Source organism: Pelobates fuscus, chromosome 12 (assembly GCF_036172605.1).
Source record: "Pelobates fuscus isolate aPelFus1 chromosome 12, aPelFus1.pri, whole genome shotgun sequence".
NCBI classification, from domain to species: domain Eukaryota; kingdom Metazoa; phylum Chordata; class Amphibia; order Anura; family Pelobatidae; genus Pelobates; species Pelobates fuscus.
The window spans coordinates 134485415-134513384 of record NC_086328.1 but is presented as its reverse complement, the minus strand read 5'-3'; the positions used below and the strand labels follow the sequence as shown (position 1 = coordinate 134513384).

The window sequence follows — 27970 nt, the reverse complement described above, 5'->3', positions numbered from 1 at the left end:
TTGTATCAAAAAATCATCCATATTTTATCCTTTAGGGAATGTCAATTAATGTAATAATTTCCAAAAAACTGTTACTAATGCCAGTATTCACAATTTAAATATGCAGGTGCTATGGGAGAGCTTTCCCCTTCGGCTCCCAATAGTAAATATACAAAAAATGGAATAGTCCATGCACTCTTGCTCAAAAAATAAATAGTATAAATGTTACTTGCCGGGTGCCACTTCCCATGGGGTTGTAGATAGAATCAAACCAGGAATAATTGGGTTGCACTCACGGTCTTGGATAAAAAGTTATAAATTTATTCCATAAATTGATGCAAAATCGACGTTTCGGTCCTCTCAGGGACCTTCCTCAGGATCAAATGACATACATACATACAACAAATATCGCCATTATATAGCTATAAAATTAATACTTAATTGACTTACCCCAGGTGCAAAGAGTTCAACCGCGGCGTTCTCCATTCGTAATTGCGCATGCGCGAAATAGACGCGACCTTCCATAACCCGGAACTTCTCCGTAATGACGTCACTGAACGTCGTTTCCCTGGTTACGCGGTATGCGTTGCCTAGGGAACTATTCTATACAGGAAAATCGCTTGCAGGTTATACTCCGTGCACCTTGGGACCAGATCGAATAAACAGACAATTTAAATATTTGATAAAAGGACTGTATGTTCTGCTATTAAAGGATACTACATTAAACTAACATTATACAATATGTATTTTAATACAACTAATGAATTAACATTGTACAGTATGTATTTTAATACACCTAATGTCCTTCATTTACTAAATAATAAAGAAAAGATTACTTGTGATTCCTCCATATTAATATATAATATACACATGGATAGTGCTTTGATTTGATATATATATATATATATATATATAAATGTCCAGACTCTGGCACTCAACCTCCAATATTCACAGTGTAACTTAACCCGGGTGCTTCCCAGCAATAAATAGACGAGAAAGGAGACAGGAGCAATCACTTGGATTTTCAAAAAATGTATTTCAATAAATCACCTCCACATCAACGTTTCGACCCTTCAGGGTCTTTATCAAGATAATCATAGTGTCTAAAAATACCATTTATATACAGTGCCAATAAATAAGTAACTTACCCCATCTGTGTAAACTGATTTCTATCCGATTCCGTGTTGAGTGTCAGTGCGCATGTGCAAATATATTAATGGTATAAAATGGTATATGATTTTTTATCTTCTCTAATATGGAACTCTGGAATTAGAAAACATGTATTAGTATTATGGTATGAATATTACATAGAACATGTGAGGTGTATTTAATAGCAAGGTTGAATGTGCATGGATTTCAAAAGTCTCGGTATGGTTAAGCTCATAGACAAGAATTCTGCTGTTTGTGGTAACTGACTTGAGAGGAAGACCCTAGTCATTATCCGCTACCTTTAACACATTTTTTTCAAAACTAGCTGACGGATATTGATCAAGGCAAAAACAAGCCCTATTCTGGGGAAAAGTGCTAATGAATATTTACCATGGTATCCAATAGAAGGTCTCAACACCTAGCACCAGTTTTATGTTTATAAATGCCTCCCAACTTGTATATGTTTTCTGAGTTCCTTGGAGTATATTATGGTCTTCAAGTGGTAACAAACTTGTAACAAAACCTCCAAGAAACTGGTATACTGGTTACATATGTCAATCCACATCATGGATTAGTAGACGCTGCAAATCACAATTGAGAAAATACAGATATCTGGGAATTTTTGGGTGCAGACCAGTAAAATAGTGCATTATTGTTCGAAATATTCAGTTTTTTTTTCTCATTAGGAACCATGTATTACCTGCATTCAGTAACCAATGTGGCAACCTATTATTATATTTTTTGTTAATATTTGCTATTTCATGTGGTTTTAGTTAGAGCTAAAAAAATATTTGTATTTATAATTTTTTTCCTGGAAATCTTTTGAGCTGCCTGGTCTTTAAACAACTTATAGTGAAATGAGATATTGTGTCCTCTTACAGTATCTAGTAAAGGATTAATCATTGTCTGAGTTGTTTTAGCAGTTTGATCCTACAAAATTACAATGATGAAATCAATTATAATTGGTCCTCATATGATTAAAGTGGAAAATTCTGAACATTGTAATAATGAATAATTCAGAGCTAAAAGAAATGGACTCAGCCATATTCACAATTTTTCCTAGAATAGCTCAACTACGCCTGCTTATAAGTGCAGCAATTTACTTCCTACAGTAAAAAGTAATGTATTTAGAAAATGAAAGGACTTATTTTATCACGGGTAAAGGACTTTAAAAGTGCCATATGGATCAAAATGAATGTAATCTACTAAATCTCACTTTGTGAAAGTCACTTATGGTTTTCAGCAGAGTGGTAGTGTAGAACATGCAAAATCAAATCAACTGACAAAATCTGTTCAGCATGCTATTACAAAGAGCTATTTGTTTGTCCTGTTAAATTCTAGCGGCTGAAAAACTGTTTTTGTATTGGACGTTTAAGGCTTTGTCCAAGAAACTTTTTTATCCATGGGGACACTTTAAATCGTTTTTGAACCACAAAAATTAGCTGCCTCATTTTGAATTGAATTGTCATTCAATAAAACAAATAAACATCATACAACTATGAAACAGACATTCACATTCCTATGTTTTACATTAATTTGTATAAACCACATCAATTAAAAAGCTAAAACAGATGGGTGGACTATTTACATAACACCTAAACACAAATTCGGTCGCAGTGACCACATTTCAATAAATTTACTTAATCTCTATATCCAACCATTATTCATCAAAACACCCAAAACTATTAAGATATTCATGTTACAATCTACCATTTTCATATGTGTGTGTGTGTGTGTAAAAACAAAATGTATGATCTAATACTTTATAAAATTAATAGAAATGTCCACTTTAAGTAAAAGAAAACATGTAATATACAATAGGTATTGTGTTTTCTCTCTCTAAGTTTTAAAATGCCATACAATTTTAATTACTGTTCAGCTGCTATGAAATGTAATAATAATAATAATGAGAAAAAAAGAACAACAGGAATAGGACCTTATAGCTTGGGAATCGGGACTGTAATGGGGAGATATAGACTAATGGGGGTTAAGAGTGGGCATTGCAGGTAGATACGGGCTGTAGTGGGCTGGGGTGACAAAGCTATACAGAGGTAACAGCATCTATACTGTTGTGATATGGGTTGTAGTGGGGGGACAGGGGCTGTGGTGTGGTGAAAGAGGCTGTAGTGTGGTGACAGTGGCTGGATACATTTGTATTCCCCACTCCCTGATGCTTACCTTGGGCCAGGAAAGGGGTATCCGATTCTATGGTGGACTAGTGGGAGATGTAGCATGTCTGCACACCTAGTGTGGTAGTGGCATCACTCAGATATAATACAGGTGAGAGAGAACTTCCGTCCCTCTTATTAAGAACCAGCCCTGCAGGTGCAGCCTGGAAAATCCCCCTTGTGGGATTCAGCCACACAGCAGGAGAATGGGCTAACGATGAAGGAGATATTTGATCCTGCATGCTGCCCCAAGGCCATGGCATGGAAGTCTGAGATCAATTTGTCTTCCTAATTACGTTAAGAGCACAAACCACAACTTAATTTATATCTGCATCTTATTGTGGGTGAATTTTTGTATGCCTTATAAGTTCCTGTACAAAAAAATATTTGTGAGATTTGTGACCTTGTGGCAAAGCCTGCCCTAATTATAGCTATCTTGTACATTATATTCAAGTCAATCGAATGTGTACATTTTCTTAAACAATGTTGTATTCTATGGCTGTGCTTAAAGTTAAATATTATACAGAATTATTGTAATTATTTAATGTTAATTGAATCATAGTATATCAATCCATTTGATACTTTCCTTCAGCACTCAAATTGTTAAATATATTAATTAATGCAATTAGATACAGGCAATTAGCTAATTATAAAGGGGACTCATACGTGAAAACACATCCTACTTGACTGAATTAATTAAAATAGCCGATTATCTTACTTTCATGATATTTATTAACCTTGTTCTAATTTGCACCAGTAAATCAGGTCTGTTAAACTTTAAAGTGAATGTTAGACTATGCCTGCTAGCATAGGCAGACAGAGAATATAGTTTGCAGAATAAAGAGAGGCCAAGACAGTTTAGCTAGTACAATTTTTGTGATTGGCCACCTAAAGATCTAACCTGAGAACATCCACTTATTAACATCGTCCTGTCATTTTCTACCTCCTTGCTAGCTGCTTAAGGGCACATAATTGCATAGGAACTTGTCAATTCAGGGGATTTGGGGCTGTTACATGCTAGCTTCATTGTGTAAAATCTGCTGACAGTAATTTCTTAACAATTCTATTCAAAGTGATATCACCAATTCTGGAAATTATCCCCCTTGGCCCACTTATTTTCAAGCCCAGTGGGTACCAGAAAGGGGCATATATCAGTTTGGAAGTGATTGAAATCCAGTTGGGGAAGAACTAAGTTGTGAGTGGGGTGTGCAAATCAGGATTTTGTCCCAAGTAGGATACAATTGTATTATAGGTCTGTTATTGACTCACAGTATTCTATAGTGATTGATACTGGGCAGATAGCAAAGCCAGGCACCTATCATTGCTGGAAGGGGGCATACAGAGAAACCCTACTTGGGTCTTTTCAGACCCCAGAGATCTTACTTTGTCTTGGGCATCACTCCACTGAACACATTTGCACAGCCACAGTGATTTCAATACATTTGATGGTCTATATGCAGCTCTTACTCTTCTGAGACCACTAACATTTTGGAATAACTGAGAAAGTTTGCCAAAATTAAATCTGTCACTAATGTTATTTGCTTACAAAAGGTTTTAGAAACAATCACAAGAATCTTCTAGGGGATTAATTAAGAAAGAAAGGGAATTTCATGACGACAATCGTATATATTTGCATATTAAAATTCATAAAAAAATAAATAAAGATAATTGTTTTGAGTTTCAGACTGCATTTTTATAGAGACACTTGTCAAAGTTAATAAAACATGTTAAAATTCACTCTCAGTATAGACATGCATTCTAGTAGCCATTCATTACAACATTACTTTTAATAAGGAAATTAAATATTTTAATCAAACTTGAGGAGACTTTGGCCAGCTAAGGTTACATCAAAATTCTGTGTGCACATATGTGCAATAAATATATGTGACTCCCTTTCATTTCATGTGGATTACGTGAATGTATGCCTGCAAACTGCTTTCTCCTATGGGATGTATGGTTTTTGGATGTGACAGTCTCTCAACTAATTCTCTGCTTTTATCCTTCACAGAGTCAAAGAAGTGTATCTTCCAATGCAAGTTCTAATCCCAAAGAGCTGACAATGAGGGAATATCACCATCCCAAAAAATGTGGTTCTCACATTGTAAGTATATCTTAAAATCAATCAAACATTCACACTCTTTCTTTCATTTTTGTTAATAACAGTATTGTGATCTCGGGAAAATATTTGCCTTCCATGTTTTAGTTACTTTTTATTTTGCTGTAATTCTTTATTTTTGCTCAGATATTTTAATATATGCATCTCAGTATCGAACAATATTAAATGGCAGTAATGAAAACAACTGGTACAGCTTTAAAATGCAATAAGGTTACAGTGCACACAGATTATTTATTAGCAGAATGTATCAGCAGCAAATAATTTGACCACATGAGTTGGTCATCTGTAATGGGATACTAGATGCACCAAGATAACTTTAGCTTAATGAAGCAGTTTTTGTGTATAGATCATGCCCCTGAAGTCTCACTGCACAATTATCTGCCATTTAGGAGTTATATTACTTTGTTTATACAGCCCTAGTAACACCTCCCTTTATGTGACTTATACAGTCTTCCTAAATACTTCCTGCAAAGAGTCATCTAATATTTACACTTCCTTTATTGCACATTCTGTTTACTTTAGAATGTTACCTCTTGCTCTGTTAATAGCCTCCTAGACCCTGCAGGGAACTTATTGTCATTCAAGTTCAAGTTACAGAGCAGGAGATTCAAACTTAGTAACATCTGATTGAAAATGAAACCATTATTTTCATGTAGTTTGTGTCAGTCACAGCTAGGGGAGTTGTAGCTATGGCTGAATGAACAGAAACAAAAGTGATTTAACTCCTAAATGGCAGATAATTAAGACTGCAGTTGCTTAAGTTATACAACAAAGCTGTGTTAATCAAAAATAGTTTTGATATCTATAGTATCTCTTTAAAATGAGTGATTTTTAGTCTGTAGATACTGCTATGACAAACATATTCAAAATGTTGTTTTTTTAAATGTAAAGGTATCAATGAAATATGTACATAAAACCGTTTGAACACAGATAATGTATAACAGAATGGATTCCTACTAGTACATTTACAGCTCGGGTAAATAAAATGTAATTATTACCAGTGAGATAAGGACCATTAAACAAGGCCTTACATGCTGTGGACCCTTCATCAACTTGAGGGGTTTGCTATTGTTTCCCCTTTTCCTATACCAGTGAGGGAAAAAAGTATTTGAACATTTGTTCACTGACAAAGTAATGATCAGTGTATAATTTTAATGGTAGTTGTATTTTTACAGTGAGATACAGAATAACAAAAACAAAATGCATGTTAAAAAAGTAAAAAAATGATTTGCATGTCAATGAGTGAAATAAGTATTTGATCCCCTATCAATCAGCAAGATTTCTGGCTCCCAGGTGTCTTTTATACAGGTAACAAGCTGAGATTAGGAGCACTCTCTTAAAGGGAGCGCTCCTAATCTCAGCTTGTTACCTGTGTAAAAGACACCTGTCTACAGAAGCAATCAATCAATCAGATTCCTAACTCTCCACCATGGCCAAGACCAAAGAACTGTCCAAGGATGTCAGGGACAAGATTGTAGACGTACATAAGGCTGAAATGAGGCTAGAAGACAATCGACCAAAGCAGCTTAGTGAGAAGGTGACAACAGTTGGTGCGATTATTCACAAATGGAAGAAACACAAAGTAACTGTCAGTCTCACTTGGTCTGGTGCTCCATGCAAGATCTCACCTTGTGAGTGAGGAATCAGCCCAGAACTACACAGGAGGATCTTCTTATTGATCTCAAGGCAGCTGGGACTATGGTCACCAAGAAAACAATTGGTAACACACTACGCTGTGAAGGACTGAAATCCTGCAGCACCGAAAGGTCCCCGTGCACAAGAAAGCACATGTACAGGCCCTTCTGTAGTTTGCCAATGAACATCTGAATGATTCAGAGGAGAACTGAGTGAAAGTGTTGTAGTCAGATGAGATCGAAATTGAGCTCTTTGAAATGACTCCCTCTTGCACGATCTAGACTTTAAAACCACACTGGAAAAAGAGATTTCCTTGTACTTTGAAACCAACACCACTCCAGACATCCAATCCCCAGCTATATGGTAGGCACATAAGGTGGTAATTTGCGGCCTTGCAATTAGTAGGACTTCATACCTAAAGCGAAAGTCGTGAGCCGAGTATACCTCGCTACTCAAAACACTAAGAGACCAAACTGCTGCACAGCTCACATTGCCCACTGAGTCTGGGAAACTTCAAATAGACCACACCACCAACCAATTGAACGTTTTACTGTTCAACAACACTACACATATGCTTCAAAGGCTACAACTTAAGACCTACACTCAAGATTGGAAAAGCCCTAGCCTCATTGCTAAGACACAAACAAAGCCAATCGAAAAACCTCACCTGATAACACCCAACAGTTCCAAATTATTCAGCCCACAAGATATTAACAATAAAATGGCAGACTTCTACAGAATACTATACAACCTACAAACAGACAAAGGAACTCACCAACCTATGGACCATGAAATACAAGACTTCTTATCTCAAATCACACTTCCCTCTCTATCCCAAACACATAGGGAAACATTATAGGCCCCAATCTCACTCCACAAACTTACCCAAACCCTCAAGTCTCTTCCCACAGGGACATCTCCTGGCCCAGATGGCTTCACAAACCACTACTACAAATCATTTGTCAAAACCCTTGCCCCTCACATATTGCGAACACTAAACCATATCATTGACACTGGACACATACCACCTGAAATGCTACTAGCACATATTGCCACAATACCAAAACCTGGGAAACCTCAGAATAAACCCAAAAATATGCGTCCCATCTCGCTCTTGAATTCGGACACAAAGCTCCTGGCAAAGATTTATGCCTCTAGACTTACAACCATAATCCACACCGTGGTCCAAGTGGACCAGGTGGACCAGGTGGGATTTGTAGCAGGAAGACAGGGCGCAGATGGAACATGAAAGCTCCTAAATCTGTTAAATGACATGCAACACATGGGGGAGCCCAGTGTATTTGTTTCACTCATTGCTGAAAAAGCTTTTGATCACTTACACTGGCGCTTTCCGAAAAACCCTTTTGTCCCTATTATCAGCACTCTACTCTACCCATCGGCGCAAGTGTTAAATAGCGAATCTCTGTCCTCGGAACTCCAAATCACAAATGGCACATGGCAGGGGTGTCCCCTGTCTCCACTCCTGTATATCCTGGCCTTGGAACCCCTAGCGAGCCTCATAAGCGAAATCGTGGAATTCGAATTGGCGGTCACTATGTTCCCGGACTACATCAGGTTGTCTCTAGCGAGCCCAGAGACGTCACTGCCTCACCTTCATAGAGTCCTCACTGTAGCGGACCGTTTCACTTACAAGAGGGTAAAACCCAGTTTAGGCGATAATCCCCTTTACAGATGCACAGGCAGCTACTGCAAACACCATTCTCCCGACTGGAGACACACGAACACTGAATCCGAGAAACCTTTTAAATTCTCCCAAGCATATGAATGCTGTAGACCATTGAATAGGAACCATACAAATAGGCTTGTACTCCTAGCAGTCAACTGGAACAGCATGCAATAAATCCTTCCCCCCCCCAATAATGAGACGACACATCACTTTGAGGGTAAAACAGGAACTCTGGACTGGGACACCCAGCCTGGCTTTTATTACAAACAGGTACATACAGGACACTCCCAGGGGGAGGATGAAATTAACCAATCACATGGATGTACCTCCCACACTTTTCCTCCCCTTAGATTAACACTTAACATAATTATACCGTACACCCTTTTCCCCAATTCCTGGATGTACCCCAAATACATATGATACACCCTTAAATCCAGCATCGCTGGATAGTCCTTATTCAGGGGGACAACATATTCGAAAATCAAGTCATTCGGATGAATGGTTCGGGAGATATGGGTTTCCAAAGATTTGACCAACCGCATGGGTAAAGTATCCGAAAACAGTTCCATGCATTTTGGCCCTGCGGTCGGTCACAGAAAAGGGAATGAAACAGACGAATTGCCTGGGTTATAGAGACTAAGGGGAATTCGCATGAATCCCCTAGTTCGTGAGTTTCTTTCTACCGAACGGCGGGCCGTTCGGTAGTTTCCCCACGAAATCCTGGAAGTCTGGAGGTCTCAGCGGTGCTTGCCTAGTCGAGTGTCCGATTTCAGTTCCAGACACTCGACGGCAAAACACCGCTGTTCGGTAGTTTAAGATGGCCGCCGCCACGTGTTCGGCTCCCGAATGGCGGCCACCCAGAGGACACAGAATACATTGCATAGATTGCCAATTACCTGTTTGCAACATTGTTGCAAACGGTAATTGGAGGCATACTTATTCCTGGGTGGTCTGGTTGTTCGGTAGTTTCACTCAATATACTTAATGGAGTGATTCTACCGAACAATCAGATGAATACTGCATATCTATATCCCAGGTTAACTCAACACATAAATACATACAGGATATTAAAGGCAGGGTTAAAGTACTATGTTCCACAGTCTTAAAGGTACAGTATCATAAAAGTCCCAATAAGTTCACGGATGGCCCTTAAAGGACAAGTAGCAGTAATATAAATTATTACATGCCCAAATATAGTTTTTATAGAGCAATATGTCCAGGGGCCGTAGTCGCAGGGCAGGAGGCTAGCAACCAGGCCTCTCCAGTTCACAGTGGCGAAGCTGGTTTCGCCACATTTCTCCCCTTTGCCAATTAGACTAACAGGGTACCTGACTTTCTGCCGGTCAGTGCCCTGGTTAGTCCAGCAACCCACCCACACAACAGAAACAACAGAGCAGCCCACCCACACTAACCGGTTACTACATCTGGGTGAGGAAGAATTTTGTCCAGGTTCTGGTGTCTCACCACTGCTGTGTGGGAGACTGGTAGGCTGCCTTGGTGGGTTGCTGAGGGGGCAGAGACCAGCGGTACTCTGTCCTGTTGCCAGCACTACCACGGGAGTAGTCTGGTGGGCGCCTGGTTGCTGGAGACTGACTGTCTCCCCTTTAGGTGCACATCTCGGCTGTCGGAGGGAGAGACCGACTGTCTCCCCTTTGGATACATCACTCTGAGGCTGGGGGACAGGACCGACCGACCCTACCCCTTGTGCTGTAAGTGCAGAGACTACGGTCCCATCTGCACAGTTGTGGGGCTTAACATCTCCCCTTGGTGGGTTAGGCTGCCGTGGGAGAGAGGGTGTAACAAGTTCCTCTCTCTGGATGGTAAACTGCCGCTGGGGAGAAAGGATGGCACCATCAGCTCCCTGGGGTACACACTGCCGCTGGGGAGGAAGGACTGCACCTTCTGCTCCCTGAGACACACACTGCCGTTGGGGAGGGGGGACGCTGCTCTCCTCTCCCTTCACTTCACACTGCCTTCCTGGCATATCACTTTGCTGCTGGGGGGCAGGAACAACAACCTCTGCCCCCTGTAACTCAGCCTGCCGCTGGGGAGGGAGGACGACACCATCCGCTCCCTGGGGTACACACTGCCGCTGGGGAGGAAGGACGGCACCTTCATCTCCCTGGGACTTACTCTGCCGCTGGGGATCTGGGCCTGCTGCCCACCATCCCGTTGGGCCCGGTGGAGAGACCTCGGTCCCATCTCCACCTGCCTGTTGTGGTTCCTCACAGGACCAATCTTGTTGGTTCCTCTGCGTCATTCGCAGCATGAGGTACGCCTGTACATCGTTGTAGACCCGGAATTCCATCTGCTCCGCTCGGGCTGGTGAGAATAGAGCCATCCTGCTCCTATATTTCCTGGCAAACTCGGATTCCTCCTCCTCCCTCGGAGGTGCTGTAGCAGCTGCGACTCTGTCTCCTTCCATTTTCCTGATTTCCTTTGTAGATAGGGTCGCTGTACGGATACTAGCGTTGCCCTCAATTTGTAATCCAGAAATGGTGTTGTCTGTAGCTGTCCCTCTGGTTGTAGGAACGATCCCGCCGCTTGCCACCAATTGTAACGGACCGTTTCACTTACAAGAGGGTAAAACCCAGTTTAGGCGATAATCCCCTTTACAGATGCACAGGCAGCTACTGCAAACACCATTCTCCCGACTGGAGACACATGAACACTGAATCCGAGAAACCTTTTAAATTCTCCCAAGCATATGAATGCTGTAGACCATTGAATAGGAACCATACGAATAGGCTTGTACTCCTAGCAGTCAACTGGAACAGCATGCAATAAATCCTTCCCCCCCAATAATGAGACGACACATCACTTTGAGGGTAAAACAGGAACTCTGGACTGGGACACCCAGCCTGGCTTTTATTACAAACAGGTACATACAGGACACTCCGAGGGGGAGGATGAAATTAACCAATCACATAGATGTACCTCCCACACTTTTCCTTAAAGGTACAGTATCATAAAAGTCCCAATAAGTTCACGGATGGCCCTTAAAGGACAAGTAGCAGTAATATAAATTATTACATGCCCAAATATAGTTTTTATAGAGCAATATGTCCAGGGGCCGTAGTCGCAGGGCAGGAGGCTAGCAACCAGGCCTCTCCAGTTCACAGTGGCGAAGCTGGTTTCGCCACATTTCTCCCCTTTGCCAATTAGACTAACAGGGTACCTGACTTTCTGCCGGTCAGTGCCCTGGTTAGTCCAGCAACCCACCCACACAACAGAAACAACAGAGCAGCCCACCCACACTAACCGGTTACTACATCTGGGTGAGGAAGAATTTTGTCCAGGTTCTGGTGTCTCACCACTGCTGTGTGGGAGACTGGTAGGCTGCCTTGGTGGGTTGCTGAGGGGGCAGAGACCAGCGGTACTCTGTCCTGTTGCCAGCACTACCACGGGAGTAGTCTGGTGGGCGCCTGGTTGCTGGAGACTGACTGTCTCCCCTTTAGGTGCACATCTCGGCTGTCGGAGGGAGAGACCGACTGTCTCCCCTTTGGATACATCACTGCCGCTGGGGAGGAAGGACGGCACCTTCATCTCCCTGGGACTTACTCTGCCGCTGGGGATCTGGGCCTGCTGCCCACCATCCCGTTGGGCCCGGTGGAGAGACCTCGGTCCCATCTCCACCTGCCTGTTGTGGTTCCTCACAGGACCAATCTTGTTGGTTCCTCTGCGTCATTCGCAGCATGAGGTACGCCTGTACATCGTTGTAGACCCGGAATTCCATCTGCTCCGCTCGGGCTGGTGAGAATAGAGCCATCCTGCTCCTATATTTCCTGGCAAACTCGGATTCCTCCTCCTCCCTCGGAGGTGCTGTAGCAGCTGCGACTCTGTCTCCTTCCATTTTCCTGATTTCCTTTGTAGATAGGGTCGCTGTACGGATACTAGCGTTGCCCTCAATTTGTAATCCAGAAATGGTGTTGTCTGTAGCTGTCCCTCTGGTTGTAGGAACGATCCCGCCGCTTGCCACCAATTGTAACGGACCGTTTCACTTACAAGAGGGTAAAACCCAGTTTAGGCGATAATCCCCTTTACAGATGCACAGGCAGCTACTGCAAACACCATTCTCCCGACTGGAGACACATGAACACTGAATCCGAGAAACCTTTTAAATTCTCCCAAGCATATGAATGCTGTAGACCATTGAATAGGAACCATACGAATAGGCTTGTACTCCTAGCAGTCAACTGGAACAGCATGCAATAAATCCTTCCCCCCCAATAATGAGACGACACATCACTTTGAGGGTAAAACAGGAACTCTGGACTGGGACACCCAGCCTGGCTTTTATTACAAACAGGTACATACAGGACACTCCGAGGGGGAGGATGAAATTAACCAATCACATAGATGTACCTCCCACACTTTTCCTCCCCTTAGATTAACACTTAACATAATTATACCGTACACCCTTTTCCCCAATTCCTGGATGTACCCCAAATACATATGATACACCCTTAAATCCAGCATCACTGGATAGTCCTTATTCAGGGGGACAACATATTCGAAAATCAAGTCATTCGGATGAATGGTTCGGGAGATATGGGTTTCCAAAGATTTGACCAACCGCATGGGTAAAGTATCCGAAAACAGTTCCATGCATTTTGGCCCTGCGGTCGGTCACAGAAAAGGGAATGAAACAGACGAATTGCCTGGGTTATAGAGACTAAGGGGAATTCGCATGAATCCCCTAGTTCGTGAGTTTCTTTCTACCGAACGGCGGGCCGTTCGGTAGTTTCCCCACGAAATCCTGGAAGTCTGGAGGTCTCAGCGGTGCTTGCCTAGTCGAGTGTCCGATTTCAGTTCCAGACACTCGACGGCAAAACACCGCTGTTCGGTAGTTTAAGATGGCCGCCGCCACGTGTTCGGCAACCGAATGGCGGCCACCCAGAGGACACAGAGTACATTGCATAGATTGCCAATTACCTGTTTGGAACATTGTTGCAAACGGTAATTGGAGGCATACTTATTCCTGGGTGGTCTGGTTGTTCGGTAGTTTCACTCAATATACTGAATGGAGTGATTCTACCGAGCAATCAGATGAATACTGCATATCTATATCCCAGGTTAACTCAACACATAAATACATACAGGATATTAAAGGCAGGGTTAAAGTACTATGTTCCACAGTCTTAAAGGTACAGTATCACAAAAGTCCCAATAAGTTCACGGATGGCCCTTAAAGGCCCAGTAGCAGTAATATAAATTATTACTTGCCCAAATATAGTTTTTATAGAGCAATATGTCCAGGGGCCGTAGTCGCAGGGCAGGAGGCTAGCAACCAGGCCTCTCCAGTTCACAGTGGCGAAGCTGGTTTCGCCACACTCACAAATTATAGTAATTGTTCATATTACAAAATGAACCTTACAAAAACCCGAGCTATGTGAATAAACATATCCTACGATTCCCTCACCTCCCTAAAAACGTATTTTGAATATGAATGGAGTAAAGATAACGTCACATTTTTTGGCATAGAATTTACGGCTGACCCCAGGGGCCTATTTCAAGCCAATTAAGTCAAACTATATAAAAGTATAAACCACCAAATCCTCAGCTGGAAGGGCAAATATGTATCCTGGCTGGGGCGCATAGCAGCCGTAAAAATGGTTCTCCTCCCAAAATTCCAATATTTATTTTGCACCCTGCCAATAAAGTTCCCTTCAAATTATTTAAAAGACATGCAAAATATTCTCCACAGCTATATATGGGATTAAATAAGACCTAGAGTGGCAGCTTCAACTCTCTAAAGGCCCCTTAGTCAAGGGGGGTAGGGTGTCCCTAATCTTCATTCTTACTACACAGCATCCCAAATTAGTCCAATAATTATGGCCCACCACCACAAACACCCCTCAATCTGGCTCCAAATGGAAGCTACAAACACAGGAGATCAAGATATTACCTCATTAGCATGGACCCCACCGCATCTTAGGCACAAATATCAGCACATACTGCCTACCACATCCATACCTTTATCCACATGGGACACATTCCAAAATAAAAGCAGGGGACACACAGCATCTCACCTGCGCTGCCACTATAATCCCTCACAGCCCTTATATCAACCTTCAACATACATGTATGGACAACACACGGCATCTCCTTGATGCATCAAATAACACACACACACACAAAGCCTTCACTCCTTCACTCCTATTGAACTCTCCAGGAAAATGCTATACCGCTGGTACTAGGTGTCCGCCAAGCTGAGACACAGGACTCATGGGAATTCAGCCAAATGCTGGAGATGTCTCTTGCACATGGGCACCATGTACCATATATGATGGACACTCACACCTTTCTGGGGGAAAATCATCACTTTAATCTCAGACACCACACAAGTAATTTTAGCAACAGACCCTGAAATACAATTGCTACAACTCCTTCCGTTAGACATTCCAAAACACAAACGATACCTAATATATCATATTATTATAGCTGCACTATCTTCCATCAGTAAATACTGGCTCAACACCACAACTCTCAGCATTACAAAATGTATTCAGACAATTAATACCTCCAAAAAAGATGAAATAATGGCAAGAAAAGCCTTTCCACCCAAACGGTTCTGGCAGGACGCAGGAGGCTTCTGGGACTCTTGCATGCACACCAATTCCACCTAAGGACCCACTGAAACACACCACTCCTAGCACACCACACAGATGGGGCAAAACATGCTAGCCACATACCTAGGCTACTGCATGCACAATACCAGAGCTACAGCAAGACCAAGACACGTCCTAAAATTGTTAACACTACCCTCCTCGACTGTTCAGGTCTATAATGCCCCAACTAAAACACAAATACCCTATCAGGCTCCACTGAGGACAAACACTACTCAACAAACGTCAAAACCAGAACGAAATTACATCCACCTGTTTTTTTTCTAAATCCACTTCCTAGAGTAAACTCTGAGAGTGCACATTGCCACCCTACAATTCAATCCTTTTCACTTCAAACGGGCTGCATACATGTAAGGATTAGGGGAAAAGGGAAACTTATACCGATAGTATACCAAGACTGCACGCAATACGATACGCATCAAACAACCACATTATGAGTAAAATACACACATGATAACCTATAGGACTTGATCCTTCACCCCAAACCCCCATCTGTTCCTTCCCCTCCTCCCCCCCTCCCTTGAGCAAAATTGTGGGGTTTTTTTTTAAACAAAATAAGTGCGTATTGTTCTAATTACACAAATGTTCCAAGTCGTAACCATGTTTCAAAGTGTTTTGCATTAATGGACGGTATGCCTCACACGAAGAAGGCGTACAAGCATAAACTGATCATAGTCTAATATCCACTTTGTTAGAATGCATTTCATGACATTTTGTACTTTTGTATCCATGGCATTATGTGGTATCTATTTACTGATTTGTCACATGCACTAAAATTTGTTAATACAAAAAAAATTGAGCTCTTTGGCATCAACTCAACTCACCGTGTTTGGAGGAAGAGGAATGCTGCCTATGACCCCAAGAACACCATCCCCACTGTATAACATGGAGGTGGAAACATTATGCTTTGGGGGTGTTTTTTCTGCTAAGGGGACAGGACAGGACAATTGCACTGCATCAAAGGGACGATGCATGGGACCAAGTACCATCAAATCTTGGGTGAGAGCCTCCTTCCTTCAGCCAGAGCATTGAAAACAAGTCATGGATAGCTGTCCCAGCATGACAATGACCCAAAACACACAGCCAAGGCAACAAAGGTGTGGCTCAATAAGCAGCACATTAAGGTCCTGGAGTGGCCTAGCCAGTCTCCAGAAATGAATCCCATAGAAAATCTGTGGAGGGAACTGACGGTTTGAATTGCCAAATGTCAGCTTCAAAACCTTAATGACTTGTTGAGAAACTGCAAAGAGGAGTGGGGCAAAATCCCTCCTGAGATGTGTGCAACTACAAGAAACTACAAGAAACATCTGAAGGCCAACTACAAGAAACATCTGACCTCTGTGATTGCCAACATGGGGTTTTGCCACCAAGTACTAAGTTGAATTGGTCAAATACTTATTTAGCTCATTGACATGCAAATCAATCTATAACTTTTTTGACATGTGTTTTTCTGGATTATTTTTTTTTTATTATTATGTCCCTCATTGTTAAAATACACCTACCATTAAAATTATAGACTGATCATTTATTTGTCAGTGTGCAAATGTTCAAAATCAGCAGAGGATCAAATACTTTTTTCCCTCACTGTACCACATAAGCAGTGGGATATTGGCACAGACAAGCAGAAAGGAAAGCACTGTCTTCTCAATCCTTAAACATCTCTTATGCAAAAGGATTCATTCAGAAATATTGGTCTTTCAAGTGGACATTTAAATGAAAAGTTGACTAATATTCTTTTCAAATTACTGCTTAAAATTAGAGAGAAATAAGAGACTGTGTAAAAAATATTCCAAACTATGTAGGTGTAACATTAAAAATAATAGTGCAAGATAATGCATCTTGGACGTAAAAACCCAAGGGCAGAGTACAGAATATTTGATAGAGTCCTAACCTCAACAACTGAGGAATAGGATTTAGGGGTGATTATTTCTGATGACTTAAAGGTAGGCAGACAATGTAATAGTAAAAACAAAGAGAACGTTACCTGTGCTCTTGCCTAAATCCCCATGTTCATTTAAACAAAATTGATTCCAATGGCCATTTGAATATATAAGCTCACCAGCCACGTCAAGGCAAGCCTCAATAGATAAGTTCCTACACTAGCCATTAGATATGCTGATATCAGCCAAGAATCTCCAGTAAGACAGGAAGGGGTATTTTATAAACCCTTTCACATTTAACCCTTTATAGGGCTTCTACACATACAATAAACTTTGCTGGTATCAGACAAAGTGTAAACATCTAATGAGACAGAAAGGGGTGTTTTATAAACCCTTTCACATTTAACCCTTTATAGGGCTTCTACACATACAATAAACGTTGCTGGTATCAGAGAGATCTCATGATCCCGATTATGTTGAGTAATTTTCAGTGACAATTAGCTTTTAAAATTCAACTTGCAAGGATAAGGCAATGGCTACTTGTGCCATCATGAAAATAGATTAAAAAAGAACATGAATTACAGCTAGAAAAAACTGTTATTCTGGAATCAGGCACTGTGAAAAAAAAATTAAAAGAAATAAAACAGTGATGTTTGGCGTATGAGGTCTCTACATACTTCACCATTAGGTATTCTCTATTCTCTTTCTTTCTCTCTCTCCCTCTCTCTCTCTCTCTCTCCCTGTATATATATATAAATATAAGACAAACATAGAAAATGGTTTTGTCTAATGGTTTGGGATCAGATAAACATGTCCTTACATAAAACTCTGATGAAATAGGAACAGTTGAAAGGATTGAGGAGTCAAGTAGAATTTATGAAATACAACGTCTGAGCATTAAAATATTATTAAACACCATTGTGTGTGCATGTAAGCTGTGATGATACTAGATGCCTTTAATAATAGTCAGTGTTGTCAAAGCAAGTCCAGAATGTTTGACCTTTCCTTAAATCCATCAGAAGAACAACATAAACTCAAAGAAAATCTGTGTGACCTTCTCACAGACAACAGGTTGTTCAATTCTTCATTGCTCATCCTCTCTTATGGTTTGTAAGTTACTCTAAAATGTCAAAGATAAATATGAAGATTGTGTTGTCGGTGATTGATGTCTGCACATTTTTTTTTCTTTGCCATAGACCATAAAATATTTTAATGTTCTCTTCAATAAAATGGAATCCTAGAAAACAGAAAAATTGCTCCAAGAATTATAGATTGCTGTCTGTGCTATTAATCGAGAGAACATATGTAAAGAAATTACTTAACATTTACAGCTGGTTTTAAAACTTCTCTGTAAAACTAAGAATAGGGATTTGGGTGTAACTGGGATTTTCAAACCCCACAGCCCAAGTGTTTCCTAACTTTACTTTTGTGAATGTAGTGGAAAATGATAGCTGTGGCTTAAAAAATACAAGAACATTAAAAAGAAATCATAAAAATAATAAATATTGTATATTATAGAGTCATAAAGTGAGAAAGAAAAGTGCACTTTTTATTTTTTTAATAAAAAAAAACAGAATCAGGAAATTCATAAATTTGTATTATATGTATACCTCGAGGACTGAGTTGGGAACTACTACTCTAGTTATTAGAGCTTCCTCTCTTATTTAACTGATAATGGTGTGATACATAATTCTGTTCATAAACCACACGTCATCGTTCTTCTCCCATGGAGGATTCGTCCTTTCCTTGGTGGCATTTTTCATTCTCATGGTTCTTTCAAGTGGAAATAAGAAAGGCTAACAAGAAAGACAGATAGGCAAATCTTCTCTGTTGTTTGCAATCTAACCTGTTGAGTTTTTTTTCCTGCACAACCATTGGGGCATATAGAATATATAATTTTATATGAAAAAAACTTATCAAAATTAAATGATAATGAAGACAATTTCATTGATAGCTCTTTTTTTGAAAACCAGAACCCAAGCCTGACAAGCAAACTGGAAGCATTTTGTAGCTGAGAAGATCTTATTCAATACTCTAATTAGATTATGATATACTTTAAACAATGCCGCCAATGATTAAAATCATCTTGATGTAATGAAACTGATAAATTATAGCAACGAGGCAAGAAGTCACTTGATTTTTGTTTTCTCCTTATTTACGTTGAGGTGTTCTCATGGGAAATAGCTATTCCTGAATCTCAGTAATCAATGCTGGTAAATATCCCTCAGCACTTTAACTTCAGTAAAGATGTATCTAGCCAATATTGCGGCAATGTTTCTCCAGCCTTAGCTGAGATGGCAATAATGTGACAGGCTTATGAATCAGATCATGACGATGCTATACGTGACTTATTTATCCATTAATTATAGAATGACAAATACATTTACAACTGAAATGTGAACACATGGTCTATAAAAGTAATTTTTTCACATTATTGTGTTAATTGCACTTTAAAATCGCACATTTTGTAATAGCGTGCTTGCTAAATGTGTCACCTGATTTTGTTCATCTTTATTATACCTGTATCTTATTGTAGAGAAGTAATAAAGATACTTAAAGGTTTTGAAACATTTCCTCATCATTTGGTTTCATGCTAAATAAAACTTAACTCAAAGCATAAAGTGATGGTCCTGGAATCTTTACTGAAAGTTACATGATTTCCCTTATAAAGGTCAATGTTGACCATAATTTCACGTATCAGCCAATCACTGGGCATTGCGTATTATTATCTTATTTTCACACATGCCTAAAATGATGACACTGGTCTTGTTTATGTGTGGTCTGCTTGACCATGTCCTTAGTCAACTCTGTGTCAGGTACCTGAGTGGAACATGGATAGCAAACTAGTATCTTGTAATAAACGTTTAACTCGCAAGTTGGAATAAACTTGGAATTAATAATAATATTAATAACTAAAAATAATAACTTAAAACAATAACTTAAAACCTGAATGTAAAGTCAGAGTCCATACTCCTTGCTTTCGGCAATTAAATAATATTTATTAATAGAGGCTAATCAAACAAATAAACAATACTAATTGCTACAAAAACTAGTCATTGACTGAATGGAAAGTAGACTAAATTAACATAGTAAAACAGGCATAGACACGTGATACAGTTACCACTCCATTGATTGTCAGCTGAGAGTAAGAGAGAGAGGGTGTGTATAGTGGGGAGAGGGGAGAGAGAGAGAGTGTGAGGAGGGTTAATTCAAAGAGACAGAAAATGTGCTATTCACAGGGTTTTAAACAGGTTAGCCCCTCCTTCTGCTGGACACACCTCCCTTAGTCAAGCCCTTAGGATGTAACAGAACCAGAGTGCTTCCTGCAGGAAGGGGGATTGTATTGGAAGAGAATGGGGCAGGAGTTTATCAACCACCCAACTGATTTTGCCTGGTGAAAGGCCATGTGCTTCACAGAGGACTCCATTATTGCCTAAGGGTAGAATGGGGGCTTGAATCCCTGTATTAGAACACAATAACACTTCATTGGCTGTTTGGCTGTTAATCACATCCCCCCACTTATTACATATCTGAAGCAGCTTAAACATGAGGAGCAGTTGCAGTTTACCTAAGCTATGTAAACTTAGCTACTCATTTAGAGTTCATTTCCAAAAGGAAGGTAGTGAGGGATATGGGATTATCTTGTAAAGTGAGCTCAACGTCAGCTAGGTTTCCAGTTATTCCATTTCTCACTTTAGTGAACAACTCTGATAGTTGTGTTGAGCGAATGTGCGTAAAAGTCAGTTCAATCTCTGGATGCACTACTGAAATTGCGTGTATCATTTCCAGAAGAAACCATTGAAATCTACTGTGTAATTTCACATCTCCAGTATGTGTTTACTTGCGTATGATTTCGTCATTTATGCCCATGCTCGATTTGACTTTCATATGTTCGCATTCAATAATTGAAAAATGTTCGACTAGTCCAAGTGAGCAAAAATATGGAAGAGAACTGTTAAAATAGAAATGTTGCTGACAAGTAATTTTCTTTTTTATTTGAATTTATTTCTGTTTATTATTTTTGCACTGCTTTTTTCAGTAAAATTTTTATTGAGGATAAAGCATGCAAACATTCAAAATAGAGACTGAAGTGCCACATAAAGGTGAACATAGACTTAGATGTGTATAAAATGTAAGAATATGAAAAAGTACACTCAGTCTTGATTAGAAATAAGTAGCAGATCTTCCAAACAATTTTACATTTTCTCAGAACAAGGTGAAGAAGAAAAGTATGGAAAAAGAATAGAAAAAGGAGGAGAAAGAGATAGAGTAGGGGAAAAAGAAGACAAGACAAAAAAAGAAAGAAAGTGGAAAGGGGGTTTGAAAATAGATGTAGTCTAGTGGAACATGAGAGGACAAGAATCATTTTCCTTCAAATATACCCACATTCAGGGCCCTCAAATTTAGCAAATCTGAGATGAGGTTCCATAGTTAGCATAGAAGATTTGGTTAGAATCACGAGGTGATGTTTAGCAATTACTAGTATAGGACAGCTGAACTCTCTCTATATTGACAGCGGAACCAACCTAGCTAGCTCTACTTTAATTCTTTGTTTATTTAACACATTAAAAGCAGTGCAGTGTTCAAAACTCCTCTGGTCATAAAGTGAAAGATCACTTTATTGGCTGCCAAGAAGAGGTCTTTGAGAGGGTAGGGGTGATATAATAATTTAGATCAGGTGCTAGACTCCACATCAACTTCAAGGGCAGCACCAATTTCTCAGATGACCAATATCAAAGCCCTGTAACTAAAGGGTAAGTCCACCACATGTAGATATAAGAACCCTCAACTCCAAAAGTGGAAGGGAGGATGCAACAAATTAATATGTTATAGTTTTGTTGGGGTTAAACACCATTTGGCTAAAGTTTTCGAAAGTGTTCTCATGCAATAATAAAGTACAAGCCATCAACCTAGAGGAGTTTTGAACACTGCACTGCTTTTTAATGTGCGAAACAATGAATTAAAGTAGAGCTAGCTAGGTTGGTTCCACTGTCAATTATTGATAGTAAGGCTGTCCTATCTCTGCTTGATTCTGTGTGGGAGCACATTCACATGATGTTTGCAGCTTATTAGCAGAGATATATTGGCATTACTGTACAACAGGGCTCAGTGATAATTGTACACAATATTTCATATAATTACATCTCACCCTAGATCAATACACAGCAGAGTAAAGAAAAAATGTCATCATGTTAATGCAGAAAATAAATAATTACTTGTACTATTGCCTTACTGTGCATTATTTTGTAATAAATACATATAAATTAACAGCTCTTTGTTATCAATCTCCTGTTTATCCTCGTTATGTTGAGGTGGCCAGATTTAGCCATCTTTGGTTGGAGACACAGCTCATTGCAGCTATTAAACCAGTGCATAAACAGAAACTCTGAATCCTTTGTAGAGTGTGTTTTTGTGATACACACAGAACCTTCTTCACACCTGTCGCTCTTTGTAGCAATGCAATGGGAACATGGGAAAAATATTAAATTATCTTCTACCTGGGTCTAGCAATTGCTTCACCAATACAGGCAGCAGGTGAAGTGATACGCTGTCAGCACCCATTGTCTTGCAACTGCAACAGATTTAATGCATGTATGTTTATAACTGTATGTGACCGTGTGTGCTTGTGAATCTTTGTGTGTGAGTTTGTGTTTACCTATGACTATGCATTACTATGTGCCTGTGTTTGACTGTGTGTCTTTGGTTTTTTGTGTGTGACTCTGTGTGTTTGGAACTCTGTGCGGCTGCATGCCTTTGATTATGCGTGACTGCGTGCCTGTGTGTGTCTGTGTCCAAGTGATTGCCTGTTTGCATGTGACTGTATGTGATGTAGTGTATGCATGTGATTATATCCATGTGTCTGTGTGCATCTATGTCTTTATATGTGATACAGATGCACAAATGGGTGTGTGTAACTTTGAAGCTCAGTGTTACATAGTCAAGTCCACATAGTCACATGCACAGACTGTGTCACTGTGTCTGTGTACTTTTGACTGTGCATGTGTGTGTGTAACTCTGTGAATGCATGTGTGACTGTATGTGACTGTGTGGATATGTTACATAATATATGTGTGTTATTGTCTGCATGTAACTGTATGCATCTATGTTGTGAGGATATTTATGGGGTGATAAATATTATCAAAATTTAATTTAATAATTTTTATTATATCAAAATTGATATCTTGGCACTGTTCCCTGAATACTGATAATATAAAGCTGAGAATTACTCACAATTTTTTTTTTTTTTTTGTAAATATATTTTTATTGAATTTTTCAGTTTTCAGTGGTAAACGATGCAATCGGGACTCGCAGGTCCCACATTTTCGCTTGGTTACCATCGATTGGTCTCGTGAGCAGAATTGGCGACTCGCAGGTCACATTACAACATTAAAAGTTTCGAACTGTGGGACGCGCAGGTCCCCTGAGTGAAGATGAGCTTGTAATAGAAATACGTTATTTTCGCATGCTTCGATAATTAGTAGGGTGGACACGCAGGTCCATACATGTTTAGACTGACATGCTTCATAAAATTGCAGCATAGTGGTGAGTCGGGATGGTCAGATCCCATGTCTAGGTCACGTCCTAAGGCGTATGTGCCCAAGTCAGATTCGTGTACTGTGTATCGCAGACCTATGTCTCGATGTCCCGTAGGTCATCTGGGTGTCTTGTTTCATGTGTCCTGTGGTAGTGAGCGTGTGTAGTGTGAGGGGGTTGGGTAGGGGTCCAGTCCGTGTGGGGTCGGTCTCCGTCAGGGGGGGGTGTCACCGTCTACCTCTGCTTGGGTCTCGTATTGTAGTCTTTGTGTGAAGTCTGGTTTGGTGGTCGTTAATAGCCAATGGGCCCAAACTTCTAGGTATTTGTCGGGAGCGTTAGCAGCGCTCATGTTGAGTTCTTCTATTGCCCTGAGTTCTTCCATTTGGGAGAACCAGGCCGTCAGTGGTGGGGTGGCTGTCTGCTTCCAGAATTGTGGAAGCACCTGTTTGGCTACGTTTAGGATTTGTATGGTTAAGGATTTTTTGTACCGTGATCTGGGAGTCTGCGTATGGTGTAGGAGCATGGCTTCGGGTGTGAAGGGTGGTGGTGCATCGGAGAACGTGTGGAGGAGACTGTGTATGCCATTACAGAAGGGTCGGATGGCCCTACAGTCCCACCAAAGGTGAAGTGTGGTGCCTATCTCTGTGTTGCATCTCCAACAGAGTTCTGAGTGTTTTGGGTTCATAGCGTGGAGAGCGGCTGGGGTGCAGTACCAATTTGTAAGTAGCTTAAAGGCTGTCTCTTGCATCTTGCTAAAGACTGAGCAGTGATGCACTAGATAGCACATATCCTCCCAGTCTCCGTCTGTGAATGTCTTACCTAGCGCCTGTTCCCATTTCCCCATGACTTTCGGTTTTTCTGTCGGGGTTTCCCTTTGAAGTGAGGAATAGATGAGTGAGATCCCGTGCGGTTGAGGGTTTGGGTCTAGGCACAGTCGTTCGAACGTAGTGGGTTCCCTTGTCAAGGCTATGCCTCCCGGGAGGGTTCGTATGTAGCTACGTAGTTGTCTGTATTTAAAGTGGTGTAGTAGTGTGGGGGTGGCTCCCTCCAATAGGTTTGGTAGCGTCTTGCAGTCAGGCCCGTCGAGTAAGTGGTGTAGTTTGGGGGCTTTGTGGTGTATCAAGTCTCTGAATGCGTTAGGGTCCGAGCCAGGTGGGAAGCTGTCGTTGTGGGTCAGGGGAAGGAGAGGGGACGGGTGGGGCGCAAGTCTGCATCTTTTTGCCACCCTCTTCCAGACCTGCAGTGTCGCGGCTGTGTAGGGTGAGTATTTTCCCCCCGCCCCCCCCCCACCTGCCAAGGCAGAGTGGATAGCGGTCTCCCCGCCTCCACCTCTTCCACGGTCTTCCAGCTCTTGAGTACCTTTCCCTTTGTCCACTCCATGACTCTTTGGAGGTGGCAGGACTCGTAGTACAGGGCGAGATCCGGCATAGCCAAGCCTCCCCTGTCCTTGGGCAGAGTCAGTGTGTTCATCCTAACTCTCGGCCTTCTTCGGTTCCAGATGTATCTACCCATCGCTTGTCTCAGGGTGGTAAAGAAAGATCTGGGGATAGTGATTGGGAGGGCTTGCATAAGGTACAGTAAGCGCGGGAGAAAATTAATTTTAATAACTTGGATCCTGCCTAACCAGGATATGTGCGGGTATGCCCAATCTGACAGGTCCCGTCTAAATTTATCTAATAGGGGGGCAAAGTTTGCCCCATACAGGGCTTTGGTGTTCTTGGTCAGCCATGTACCTAGGTATTGGATCTTCTGGTCTGCCCATTGGAACGTGTGGCTCTGTCTCAGTGGGGCGGCCCTGGTTTCGGGTATGTTAATATTCAGGGCGTAGGACTTTGAGTAGTTAATTTTAAGATTGGATATTGCCCCGTATTCCCGGAATGCTTTCAGGATGTTCGGGAGCGAGACCTCTGGGTTGGTGACAAAGAACAGGAGGTCATCGGCGTACGCCGCCACCTTATGCTGTGTGTCACCTTTCGTGATACCCCTTATGTCCGCATCATGCCGCACATGGGTAAGGAAGGGTTCGAGCGCCAGTACGAATAAAAGGGGGGACAGGGGACACCCCTGTCTTGTGCCGTTATGGATCATCAGCTCCCTCGTCACTGCCCCGTTAACGATAACATGTGCCGTGGGTCCGTCATATAGCGCCTCAATCCAGCCCCGGAAGTGCGGTCCCAGCCCCAAGTGCGTCAGTGTCTGGAACATGTATTGCCAGTTAACTCTGTCGAAGGCCTTCTCTGCGTCCGTGGATAGCAAGAGAAGGCCATCGTTGTGCTTGCCCTGGCTATGAATAAGGGTCAGTGCCCTGACTGTGTTGTCCCTAGCCTCGCGGCCCGTGACAAATCCCACCTGGTCTGAATGTATCAGGTGGGGGATGTGGGTTTGGAGGCGCTTGGCTAGGATTTTCGCTAGCAGTTTAACGTCACAGTTGATGAGTGAAATCGGTCTGAAATTACCGCATTGGTCTCTGTCTTTGTCGCCTTTCGGGATGAGGGTGATATGTGCAGTCAATGATTGTTTGGGGAGGTGGTGTCCCTCTCGTACGGCATTTAATGCGTCTAGTAGGGGAGCGTATAGGTGGTCAGCAAACGTCTTGTAATACTTCAGTGGTAACCCGTCTGGTCCCGGGCTTTTGCCCTGTTTCGTCCCTTTGATGGCCCGAGTTAGCTCGTCCATTGTGATGGGTTCGTCTAGTCTGTTGGATGCATCTGTATCGATTGTCGGGAGGGTGTGTGCTGTCAAGTAGTTATTGATTTTCTCTCGTAGGCCGGCTTTCGCCGTATCCGAGTGGGGCTGTGGGAGGGCATATAGGTCGGAGTAGTATCCCCTTATTATGTCTGAGATTTTGGAGGGTAGGCGCTGCAGGGTGCCTTTCGCGTCTCTCATTTTGTCAATGTATGTCGTCTGTCTCCGTTTGGCGAGCATTCTCGCCAGCAGTTTTCCACTCTTGTTACCATGGAGTAGGAAAAAGGCTTTATGTCTGACCGCGTCTCTGTGGTGTTTCCTGTGGAGGAGGCCAGTCAATTCGCGTCGTAATTATAGCAGTGTCGTCTGGTGTGTTTGATGTTGTGCTTTTTTATTGAGGGAGTCTAGTCTTTGTATCTCTGTCACCACCTCTTTCATTTGGTGGTCAGTCTGTTTTTTAAGGGTGGCACTCTGTCTGATGAAGTGTCCGCGGACCACGCTTTTATGTGCCTCCCACCTAATGGTCGGTGACGTCTGTTCGGTCGTGTTTGTCCTGAAGTAGTCTTTTAGTTGTGCCCCTATGTCTGTTGTTAGGTCCGGTCTGGTGAGCAAGTAGTCGTTGAGTCTCCACTTAGAGAGCCTCGGTCTATAGAGGGGGGATGCAAGTGTCAGGGTCACGGGTGCGTGGTCCGACCATGTCGCCGTTCCATGCTCCGCGCCGCGTGTCAGCGGTAGGTGGTAATGTGAGGTGAAGAAATAATCCAGCCTGGAGTATGCGTTGTGTGGGTGTGAGAAGAAGGTGTAGTCCTTCTCGTCGGGGTGGTGGGCCCTCCAGCAGTCTATCAGTCTGTGGCGTGTTAAAAGGGATTTAATTTGGTTGAGGTGTTGTGTCGGTACGCGGGATGTGCCAGTGGATGAGTCCCAGTGTGGATGGAGTGCTACGTTTAGGTCGCCCCCAATTATGAGGATACTCACAATTTTTAATGCTCTTAGATCCTAGAGGCAGTTTCACTAAAGGATTTTTACCTCACACAGTAATCACAAATGAATCATAAAAATATAATTTAGTGTGACAATAATAATAAAATATGTAACATGCGTGACAACAATCAGTGAATAATTAGGTATAAGTATACCATATGGCAATGGTTTTATACAATATAGGCAGCTAAATAGCAATGGTTGTATGCAATTTGTCAACAGTTTAAGATTTACGACAGGACACTGTTTAGAAATTACTTCACAGAAAGACAAAACTTCACAGAATACAGCAGTGCAGCTTAAAGCAATAAAAACTTTGGTTGGCAGTCAAATCACACTGAATTAACTCTCCCACTGCTGGCAACAATCCTCATAGGTAAGATATCCTATTATATTGCAACTTTACAATTAAAGTAATGTTAATACCATATAATTTGGCCATTCCTCTGTCCATGCAATAAGAATAATTCTACCAGATTTTACGTTTGCCGAATTTTAACTTTCCTAAATAAGATTCACTATCTTAT

General features: G+C 41.5%; 1 protein-coding gene across 1 annotated transcript in view; it reads left to right on the top strand.

Moving 5' to 3' along the window:
• LUZP2 (leucine zipper protein 2) overlaps positions 1-27970 on the top strand; it is a 480236-nt gene that overhangs the window by 413270 nt on the left and 38996 nt on the right. The window contains exon 10 of the mRNA XM_063438820.1: positions 5305-5397. Coding sequence (XP_063294890.1) covers positions 5305-5397 — 93 coding nt within the window. The remainder of the gene's footprint in view (positions 1-5304; positions 5398-27970) is intronic.